Genomic DNA, 12,057 nt, shown 5'->3' on the forward strand with positions numbered 1-12,057 from the left:
CCAGAAGCTCTTTTTCTATTTTGTTCAGTCTCTGACAGGGGTCTGCTGGCATCAACAACTGGCTGCTCCTGCAAGAGAACTACTTGTATCCTTTCTCTGATGCATCACACCAGAGTATCAGTGTTTCTCTTGGCTGGTAGCACTTCAGGACAGGGACATCCATTATCATTTGTTTCAGCATGTCAAATGCTTGCCATTGGGGATCTGCCCAGACTCACTCAACATCTTGCCTTGTTAGCTAACACATGGTCTATTGCAGCCAGGTGTGGGCAAGAACATTTATTATTCCTATAAAGTGCTGTACCCCTTTCAAATCCACTGGAGTTGGAATGTCTCTGCCTACCTCATTTTGTTGGGATCAGCTTCCTGTCCCCCTAATGTGAGAAGATGTCTAATGTATGTCACCTCATGTCATTTGTGTCATGTTTTTTCTTCATTCAGTTTTATGTTCTTGTCCCTGCATCACTGTAGAAAAGCTTGTCATTTTCTGTCATGGTCTCATTCAGCTTCTGAATGATGGCTTCTTTCACCTACAATGAGGATATCATCTGCAATTGTTTTCATCCCAGGCAGTCCTGTCACCACTTGATGAGTCTTCTCTGGAATATTTCTGGTGCTGGGCTTATGCTCATCAGCATGCATACGCACCTGTAGTGACCAAATGGCGTTGCACAAGTTATCAGCATGCCGACTCTTTATTTAAGCTTATGGGCCAAATGTATTCCTCATATCACAAACCATACAGATTCTGGCTTTGGAAAGTTCTAGAAAGATTTCATATGTTGTGGACAGTGGATAGTAGCATCTTTTCAATACCTGTTTCAGTGGCATTGGGTCTATGCAAATGCATAATTTGCCTGATGACTTCTTTACCACCATTGCCATGCTGCACTAGCCTCTACAAGTGCTTTACTACCCTTGCTCTACAGACTTTTGTGCTCCTGGCCATACTGGATTACTTAGTGCCATTAGAGTTTTTCTTTGAATGCTTACTACAGATTCTAGTGTAAGGTCTATTTCCAGCCACAGCTTTCCTTAAAGGGGTCTGTCACCTTTTAAAACATCCCCACATGCTTTTAAAGTTGTCTCCCTTAATCATGGGACTCCTGCTTTTGTTTCTTGCACTGCAGCTATACAATTCTGATGCTGCATCCTGATCAGATCCACGGCTTGTATGGCTGTACTCTCCAAGAAGGATCTGGGGTGCTTAACATCCATCACCACTAGCTTCAGTTGCTACTGTCTGTTATTCTACAGGTTAGTTACTATGAGGCCACATATTCTAAGTGCTCCACTTTACAGTCTCATTTTACATTGTGACTGCTCTTTGTAATGGGTGTGTTCAAGTCCAACTCACCCTGAGAAATCAAAATGCAGGGGGCCCCACTATTCAGCTGAAATCAGACAAGGTGTGTCCCTATTAATATTGTTCCATGCATGGAAGATGGTATTATCCCTTGTTGCTTTCTTGTCATGACTTGATCTCAGACCCAAAGAAAATCTCCCACAATCTGATGTGCCATCCCCCTCCTGTACAAGTCTCACTGAAACTGTCCAAGGCCTTCCTCTGCTCATGCACACACTGATAAGATGGGTCAACACTGCCACATTCCTTGTAATGCTGTCCTACTTCGGAGCACTTCACCTTTACCTGCTCAAGCTATCTCATACAGTGAATACATCTCACAATGTGTATGGAAACCAACTGCTGTCCTTTGCTGTTGTCTCACTGCATGTAGTTCTGGGGCTGTGGTGCCTTCTAGGGATTCATCTTTCCCTTCAAGGCTCCCACTGCATGCTCCATGTCTAAGCATCTGTCTAATATGAGATTGCCTTCCCAGAGCAGATGCTCCCAGAAGTGATGATCTCAAGTGCCAGAGACTTATCCTGGCCCAAATTAGGGAGTCTATCAAGATTCCAACACTGAAGGTAGTAGCCAATGTTTTTAAGACAGTAACAGGCGGTCTATTCCCCTCCCCTTTGGACTGATCTCTAGTGAAAAAGCCTGGGTCGCCCCACAGTTTTGTCCTGATTTGGGGTGTAATAGATTCCCAGGGCTCATAGGTTTGCTGGGAGGCTTGAGACAGTGTGAGGTTCAGAGTGGTGCAGATCTCTCCACCGTGTTCTCCAATAAGTTAGAATAATAGTTTTAATTTCCTGCTGTTGCTATCCTCCTGCATGGCCAGTTCTGTGTACAGCTCACACTCTTCGTTCCACTAGGTGCATTGCTGGACTAGGTTTGTGTCTGCAAAATCCAGCATTCAGCGGGGCTTCAGACCAAGTTCCATGACTCACTCTGCCAGCTGCTACACTTCAGAGAACTCCCTGATCAGACGCTGCCACCAGATTTCATTTGTAAAGAATGAAGCTGAAGCAGGTAAAATTGAACAAATGGAACTTTATTAAACCAAGTCGATTGTTGTGTCCATGTGGCAGAGTGGCTTCCAGCCTAACTCCCCGCCTTCCCAGTTCCCTTGGTATCCCATCAATAGCATTTCCTCCAGTTCCACTGATCATTTTACACTAGGCATAGAAAGAATAGTGTTTCGATATTTCATTTTTGTACAGATGTAATGAAGGTATTTACATTTTCCAATACTTAGAATTCTAAATTAGGTAGCTCTGTGGTAGTCTGTAGTCCTGAAAATTGTTTCAAATGTTTCACCAGTATCACCTTTTCTGCTCTGACCTCATCATTGGCCAATGTACCATCAAGACAAGTACACGAAAGAATCTTCATGCATTTTAAATGCATCTTTCCAACAGATTTAAATATCCTTTGGCTGTATTTTTAACGTCCCTTGAATTTGGCTTATTGTGGTGATCTGTCTATTGCATATAATTAAGTCTCATCTGAACAAGGATGTTGAAACATCTCAAGTAAAGTTCATAAACAGACTAAAAATATTGTTTACATATAAACAGATTCCATAGATTTAGAGATTTACACTAAGTATTCCTAAAATAGAGTTATCATGTGCTGTGATCCATTAAAAAAACATTGATATATACATGGATAATAATGCCAGTTAGTTGTCAAAATGTATATTCTACAGATTCACATGATGTAAACTGACAAGCCTTTTTAACTAATTCCCTCAGCAATCAGTATCAATAAACAAACCTAAAAAATAGTAGCCTTCCATTTTTAATTAAGCAATAAATCTATAATGTGCCATAGGTGTGTATACTGACAATTTAGAAGAATATCTCATTTAAAAAAAATAACTTGCACATCAAAAGAATAAATGAATGTGCATTGAAAAAGGGACAAGCTAGTAACATGAAGAACAAGAGATGTAAAATCATGGTTGTACTTACCACTGTGAAATTCATAACCTTCAAAATCCATATTGTCATTGCTAAGTTAACAATCATGGTAACCAACAGCAGAAGGACAAAGAAGTATAAGCACCTCTTTCGCCATCCATAAATTCCCACTGGATAAAGTTGCGGATTTTCAATCCTTGGCAGGTTGTTCTGCTGTGTTGCCAGTATATACTGTTCTCGCGTCATCTGAGGGTAGGGGAGAGAAAAAAATGTAAGAAAAAGAAAAGTTGGCATTTGATAGATTTTATTCTATTAAGATTATCTGAGGAGGTTTCCAAAATTATCATGCTACAGCCACTAACTGTGTTAAAGGAAAAAAATGCACTGAGTCAGATTCAACCATACAAAATTGTTTGAGCTAGGGTTTAGTAACGATATTGTGATTTTTAGCTATTTGCTGCTCCACAATATAAAGTATCGTCTTCCTCCATATTAACATGGACTATCAAGTGACTAATAGAGGAACACATGTGCATGATTATAACTAAGTCAGACAAAAGTTTTAGTATGAGGAAAATATAGGAAACTGGGGAGAGGGGGGAAGGTAGTCAGAAAAGAAAATAGACCATATATGCTTGCCTCAAATACAGTTTATGCAAGCCTTTTTATTGGCTCCTGTATATATGAATGCCTCACAGAAAGCCATTTTTGAAAGGTAAGTCATTCATCTCTTTAATATGAAAGGAGAAAAAAATAGTGTCATACTTCAGCTTTGAAAAATATTTTACAAATAAAATTCTCACTGTTTTATTATGTACACATTGCAGATATTAAATAATCCATTGTCTCACATGTATTGTGTTCCATAGAAAAACATACACTGTAATAATGTTAAGATTACAAGGCAAATCACTTAGTCAGTAAGTGCAAACTTGCCCAGGCAACCTTAACCTTAGCTTGCCACTTTAGGCATATGGGTTATTATAGTGTTTAATTATTTGATCATGATTTTTCTTCAGAACACTTCCATCATTCAGTGCACAGGGTGGAGAGTACACAGTGAATGAGGCAGCTCTCTCTTTTTTGTTTTAATCTTTACTGCTCAGTTAATAGATACTTGCCACATTTCATGCTCACCCTGTTCACACAGTGCCCTACTGTGCTTTCAGTTACCTACATGTAAATTTGAAGCAAATCCATATTCACATCAATGTAATTGAATTGAATTGCAGCAACCCTGCAATGTCAATAATGTAGTTAATTCACCTCCACAGAAGATGGTAGCTATGCTTATGGGAGGAGTCCTCCTATGGACATGTGCTGTCTACACCAGGGTTAGGTTGGTATTACTATAATTGCTCAAAGCTGTGGATTTTTCACATCCCTAAGTGACATAGTTATACGGATGTAAGTTTGTAGTGTAGATCTCGCCAAAGAGTCTATGTGGAAGGATCTTCTCTGCTGGTTTTTTTTCCACCTGTTTGAACTTCCTTTGTTTCTCTTCCCTGCTCAATGACTCTGTTTACTGCTGAAATGCAAATTAAGGCAAGCACATATCCCTTCCTTTGTTTAGGACAGACCTGACTTCTACATGGGCAGGGCTGTGGGGTTTGGAACATGTTAACATCATCATACAGGAAATATTATTTCACATGTTGCCATCTCATATATTTCACATGTCTCACAATGTTGTCACGCATATATTTTATCAAGACTGTACGGACCATCAAATTATGGAGTTTTCAAATGATACCTTACAAGGCATACCTTGTACAAAGATAACTACAATAGTAGGGTGTGAATACAGGGATGTATTACATCACACCATTAAACTGGTAAAGAAGCCCTACCTCAATCCAAATGAATCCTCACACACACAGGCGCAGCATCCCTCTTGAATTTAGAGAGGCTGACTCCAACCTGAGGCCCCGCCTCCACTCTGCCTTCTCCCCCTCGAGGCCCGCCCATACTGCCTCAGGCCCCACCCCTGCTTGCCCCATCCCACAAGGGCCCCCTCACCCATGCTGCTTGCTCCTCTGGGGCCTCCTGCCCCAGCTTCATTCCCCCCTCCCCCCACTCTGCTACTCCCTTCCCCCAAGTTTCCCCGCTCACTGTTTGCTCCTGTGGGGAGGTGCAGTGGAGGTGGGAAGAAGCTGAATGAAGATGGGGTTTCAGGGGCCAAGGCTGGGTGGGAGTTTCCACTGGCAGTGGTTGTTTGGGGAGGCTTAGCCTCCCCAAGCCTCTTATAACCACCACCAATGATCACACATCTGAAAGACGTTCCATAGATTCCTCCAGAGACTGAAAATTCCACTCACATTACATTACTTATCTTTTTACTGGTTTGTACGGTATGATGAGCTATTTACCTGGCACTATCAGCAACAGGCCCCAGGCAGGATTGAACATTGTGTATACAACGTACAAAACACACACAGGTAGACATGAAGTCATTTTGAAGCAAGGCAAATGAGTGTTCCAAAAAAAGGAGGGAAATGGGAAGAGGTGTGAGCAGGTATTCCCTATACTTATACTGGAAGTACCACCAGAACCAGTAATTTCTTATTTTACTAGTAGAAGAAAAAGTTAACTGAGCCCAGTACTTAAGCCTTCTGTGCCACGTCAACAGAATGTTGTGAGATGTAGTGAAAAAGCCTCTTTCATTTTAAAGCTCAGTGATCATGTGCAAAGACCATCCTTGAAACCTTTAGAACACTACCAAATCAAAACGGACTGGCACCAGGCTACCAAAAGACAAAATCTTTAGATCCCATACATGTCCCAGGTGTCAAGATTCTACTACAAATCACTGAGGTGAAAGCTGTTCATAGAAAGATTACCCATCCCCCACTTCCCTACCCCCCCCCCCCAAAAAAAAAAAAAAAAGCCTCCACCAATAATAGCAAAAATTATTTCCCAGGATGGCCCACCCTACCAGAGAAAGCGTGTATGATTTTTACTGCCAGACTCTGTGGTTTTGATTCTCCATGACTATATTAAAAGGAAAATGCAAAGACATGGTCAACAAACAGATAATTCACCTAGCCCAAGTAGCAGACTAAATATAAAAATAGTTACAAAAACAAATTTTCTATTAGAATAATTTTAGTCTACATTTTAGACTTTTCTCAACATATGCCAATTTAGGAAGTTAACTGAGAATGTCAGGGAACATGCATACACTACATTAATTTCTAATCTCTCGGTATTTGGGAGAAATTGCTTCAATGATTTTTGAATGAGGTATTAACTTCTGCAGTTTTCTTCCATTTTTACATCTTTTTTTTCCTAATAGTCATTTATGTTCCAATTCAATGTTCACACTTGCCTCTTTCTTTCAATAGAAAAGGGACTCAGCTTTTATATGACTTAGAATTAAATGAAGTCAATTCATTTATGTTTATTCAAAAATTATTCTATGACCATAAAATGATGGGATTATAATTTTGAATTATACAGGAATAATAAAAAAATCAAGCCATTAAGTAAATGTGCATGTAGACCTATCTACCCAACCAATAACAAAATACACCAGAGATAAATATCAATTTTACATTTAAACCAATTTTTTTTTCCTGGTAAAGATAGCTGTGCAGCTTGTAAGATATCTTATGAGTAAAGATGGGTCAGCTGATCCAAATAAAAAAGAACCAACCTAGATCTGCTTGAAGGATCAAACAAGTCTCAAATTTCACAACCAAGTCTGTCCTCACGAGTTCAAGACCAAAAACATTTGGCTAAGCAGCTGAACTAGTGGATGCTTCTCTAAATCAAAACATGAATGGAGACATTAATTGGGCAACAGGACAATCAGAATTTATTCCTCCAGCATTGGGAAAGGCAAAGACTCCAGTGGTGACTTAGAATTTGATTCTTTTTGTGAACCTATTATGGAGAGGATCGTCAGTGAAATCCCATCTTTTCTCTGCCTCCTATACATTCACAGTTACTGCAAATTCTTCACTTCCAAATGGCTTAAAAAAGAATGTATCACAGCAGTGAACATTAAAAGGCAAACGTATATTGCAATAAAACAGGTAAACCACAGAATTACTCATGTTACAAAATGATCTGAAAAACATACAAGTCTCTCAATCAGGGATTTAAATTGAGAGGATTTGGGGGGCGGGGCTTGTTTTTTTTAATTTAATTTTATTTATTTATCTATTTTTTTAAGAGAGCAAGGACTTTCCTTTGCCCAGTGATCTCAATTGCTTGATTGCTTCTTGCAGCCAAACTTCACCAAGTGCACGTTAGCTCAGAGGCCTCAAAGCATATTCCTCTTATACCCTGGCAGAATGTCAGGAAAATAAGACTGTGGTGAATTGTCAGTCGGTGAACTAAGGGCAGGCAGCTGTAGCTTTTCCTTTCTTCACAGAGGATTAGTTAACCCTATTCTTTCCAGCCACTGAATTTCCATGTATTTACCAAGTCACAATCACACAACTATCCCTGACTAGTTCTTTGAGTCCTGTAATTACTTGTGTACACTTCCCTCATCTCTCAGTCTTTACCTTGTGACCTACAAATATATATTACCCACAATAAAGCTACATTAAAAGACTGTTAAAGTTGTAAAGTCAAGAACTCAAAAATCAGAGAATGTCAGAACTCAGATTGCCCATAAAACTTTAATTTGGCCTCCTTGTGTATGTGGATTATGACACAGTCATTAATTATATCATCACATACTTCTCCTCCACCCCCACAGGGTTCCAGCCTCATTCTGAGCATAGGAGGGACAGCTTTCAATATATGTTTTTATTTTTATCATTTCAAATGAGAAAGGTTTTTTTTTTGTGTGTGGGGGGGTTTCTTTTGTGGTTGGGGAAGGTCATGGATTTACTTATTGATCAATCAAGTCTCCTGCCATTTTGGGCCAAAATATCATGAGAAGTGCTCATACAATCTCAACACAGTTGAAACAGAGTCCTGGTTTGACACCAAACCTATACTCAAAACGTGTCCAGATGCTAATTCAAACACCTCCGCCTCATTTTATCTGCACTATAATATAATACTTCAGTATTCCTTTGGAATCTTTTATGACTAAAACCTCACTCTAAAAGGAATGTTTCAGTTACAGTTTGCTAGAAATCTTCCATTGAATGATTTTTGACAGAAAATACAGCTTCCATAAAATCAAATATTTGAAAGGGGGAAAATGTCAATTTTGTTCAAAGAGAAGATGTGGAGGGGTAATGTCTTTTATTGGGCCAACATCTATTGATGAGAGAGACAAGCATTTGAGTTTACACAAAGTTGTTGTTCAGGTCCGAAGGAAAAAAAAGAGCTTTACATAAAACCACCAAAAGGCTCTCTATTTCAAAGTATATCTAGAAAAACATTGAGGACAGCAAACTTAGAAATGCCTTACCTAGTAGATCTTCAGAAAGCTGTGGAGGTAGAAGTGTTCAGCATGCCAGATAAACCTGAGGCCTCGTCTACACTGACCGGCAAATTTGGTGACAGTCGATGGGAGTTACACAAGCTACCTAGAGTGACTTGCCTAACTCCCGTCCACTTAGCAACGTCTGTTTTACGTGCTGTCTCCACTACACTGCACCAATGGGAAATGCGTACCAGTTGATGCAGCATTACGCTTTTTTTGGAGGTGGTTTTATTAGCTCAACTTCTGGATCGATTGAGTGTATCTTCACTGCTGCTCAATAAAACTGGAAAAATCAATCTGATGGTGGCAAATTTGCTGCTGTCAGTGTAGACATAGCCTGAGAATGTAGTAATACTTAACAGTCCTAAAAGTGCATAGTTATCAGTTCAAAAATTCTTCTGCAACCACCATCAGCCTCATTACAGACTGATGGGAAAAACAGGACTGATGGCCTAGGTTCCCAATGACATTTGCGGGAACTCTCAGGAAGATTGTACCTCTACATTTGCGTCCAACTACCATAAATCTGTGGAAATTTGCAGTGAGCACCAGGGGAACTTTTGATCAAACACAGTATGCTTTTTAACGATGGGACACTACAGAGAGGCATGACCTGTACCAAAGTAAATGGAGGAAGTTTCAGTGATTTGACAGTTTATCGGTTGAATGTTACTCTGGTTTCTCAGCCCTGGACCGAAGGTAGCAATGTTATGGGAATAGTGTATCTCTACACAGCGGCTTGGGTTAGCAGGGCTCACACTAGTACTCTAACAATAGCTGTGTAAACAGCCCTTTGAAGTTGCAGCTCGAGCTGGAGCTCAGGCTCTATCGCTTAGGCTGGGAGGTTTTAGAGTCCACTAGCCCAAAACTGGTCCCAGGCAGGCAGACTCACTGCTGCAGGCCATGGAGAGATACCAATGGTTTATCTACTCTAATCTCCTGTATATAACAGACCATCACCACCACTCTCTGCCAGAATTAGACCAAAGTATTACAATCCACAGGAGACTGAATTATTTTATGCCAGAGGCAAAGGTTAGGAGGGACTGAGGTGCACCAATGCCCCAGACCCCCACAATGGCTGGCAATTGATTAAGTGAGACATACACAGATAATCCTGGTAAGTGACCCACACTGCAGAAGATGGCAAAAACCGCCCTCTAACCTTGCTCCTAATCTGACCTGGAGGAAAGTTTCTTCTGGATCCCGCCATATGGCAATCAGGTAGACCTTGAGTGTGTGAGGAAGAATCAGCCAGCCAAGCAATTGCGAGAGAGAATGTTCAGTGCCACCTCAGAGCCCCGGTGCCCCCCCCCCCCCATTCAGTGTCCATCTCCTGCTGTGCCATCCTTGAGTCTTCAGAGGAAAGAGATTTAAAGCACCAAAACACAAAAAATCCAGAATACACGTGGGGAAAAAATCCCTTCCTGCCCTCTGCAGGTGGCCAGATGAAATTCTGAAGCCCTGAAGTACGAGTTTTGCCCCAGGGATGTTGAGCCCACCACTACAAACATGCCCACCATATAATCACACTCATAAATGTGTACAGTTCTCTCTGAAGACTAATGAAGTTGTTTGCCCTAACAACTTCTACTGGGTTACCACTCCGATGATTACAAAACTTCGAATTTCCAACTTCAATTTGTTCATGGCCAGTTTATATCAATTTGTTCTTGTGCCAACATTGTCCTTGAGCTTAAATAGCTCTCCACCCTCTTTGGAGTGGGTAGGGGGAAAATCTGATGCTGCAGGTGATCAGGTTCTTTAAAGATGCCTTTGTGGTTTTAAAGAAGAGGAGGGAACATCCTGTGGGACAGGAACAAAAAGGAAAAAGTTTTGAATGTGATACCGTGGGATGCAGTGAGAGGATGAGTTCCCTCTGCTTGGGCTCCTGATTCTGTGGCTGGCTGTGTAAATCTCACCCTATGGCGCTGAGGCCAGTCACTGCAGAGGGCCCATTAAGATGATACATAGCCCTCAACAGCCAAATTCTGGCAGCTCAGCTGCTGCTTCCTGTTCCATCCAGTCTTCCCTCCACTTAGGGCTGCTGCTGCTTACTGCTGGGACAGGGACTCTCTCTTCTACTCCAGTCCTTCCCTCCACTACACAGCTCTGAGTGCAGGCAGCTGGGGGTGATGGAAGGTAAGGAGGAGGGATGGAAAGAAGGAGACAGAGATGGACACAGAGTCTTCCAAAAAAGAACATTCCTGCAGCCTAAGTGAAGATGCACTGAGCTACAAACAAGCAGCCCATAAATTCTACTTTCAGCTTTTCTAGTGACTGCTGTTAATTAATCTGTGCTCCTCCCACTCCTAATTATTAACCAAGGTCTCATACTCCTACTTCAGGGGAGACAAATTATCATTCAATTGTTTTACAGTTAAGATAACTGAGAGGGTGCATAATGTCCCTGACAACAAAAGGGAGCAGAGTTCAGGCTGGTGTTGAAATGACAGATATTTCTCGACTTAGGTTTTTGAGCTACCAGTACAGTGACCTAATTTTCTAACTTTCAAACTTTTTAAACCTTTACCTTCAAATGTTTGACTTTTAAACGTGTGTGGATTTTTTTTAATAAACTACAGCATTATAAATTATGTTTTCATTTAATATGTTTCTGTTAAAAAATAATTGTATCTTAAAGTTTTCTTCTTTTTTTAAAAGGAGGAACTTTAGAGATTGTGAATTTTAAAGATAAGAACTAAGTATAGAGATATCCTTGACATAGCTGGAAAAATGTATTATCTATCTATCTATCTATCTATCTATCTGTCACTTTTGATTAACTGTTATATCACCAGGGAAGGATTTGTTGATTCAGTATGACCATCGTGCCAACTCAGTATTTTATTTTTACCTTTTTGTCCAGTGGAGCATGTGTAATAGTAATGGGTATCATTACACAATTCCATTGTAGCACGTTTACTAAATGCCTAATAGTTTGCAGAGTATTTATTGAAGTCTTCTAAAAATCATTAGCTAGCATTATTTACACTTTCAGACTTCATGCAGGGTCATCAATACCTTTAAAACACATGTAATCTTAAAAATGTTTACTTTAAACCATAAATGATTTTTTTTTTAAATCCAGTAACAAATAAAAATCTATTTCCACACCAACATTTTGCTACATTGACAAGCCGTGAGAATTCAGAACCTAATCTTCAAGATCAATTAAGTATGCAGTTTACTCCTTTAGGGATAGTAAAATAGATATTACAAAACTTAGTTTGAGTTTTGCTACCTGTATTATAAGGATTTTAGCAAATCAGAGCACCACTGCTTACAGGTCTTCTTGAGTATTAAGATTTAATCTCAATGACCTTTAAGGTATCTTTATTTATTCAAGCACTGAATGAAAAAAACATGTTATAAAGGAATAAAACATATATAAA

The 12,057-nt window shown here is 40.1% G+C and overlaps 1 protein-coding gene across 7 annotated transcripts in view; it reads right to left on the bottom strand.

Annotated features, from left to right (window-relative positions):
• The window catches only part of SGCZ (sarcoglycan zeta), a 764,963-nt gene that overhangs the window by 356,380 nt on the left and 396,526 nt on the right, over nucleotides 1–12,057 (bottom strand). For 5 of the 7 annotated variants that reach the window (XM_067530568.1, XM_067530570.1, XM_067530572.1 and 2 more), the window contains one exon: nucleotides 3,322–3,516. In XM_067530568.1, the coding sequence (XP_067386669.1) occupies nucleotides 3,322–3,516 (195 nt within the window). Of the gene's footprint in view, nucleotides 1–2,385; nucleotides 2,524–3,321; nucleotides 3,517–6,205; nucleotides 6,262–12,057 lie in introns of those variants that run through there. The other 2 variants (XM_067530571.1, XR_010916677.1) reach the window with 2 other exon arrangements.

This window comes from Emydura macquarii, unplaced genomic scaffold, assembly GCF_026122565.2.
Source record: "Emydura macquarii macquarii isolate MOO-44397 ecotype Brisbane River unplaced genomic scaffold, CSIRO-AGI_Emac_v2 contig_3108, whole genome shotgun sequence".
Classification (NCBI taxonomy): domain Eukaryota; kingdom Metazoa; phylum Chordata; order Testudines; family Chelidae; genus Emydura; species Emydura macquarii.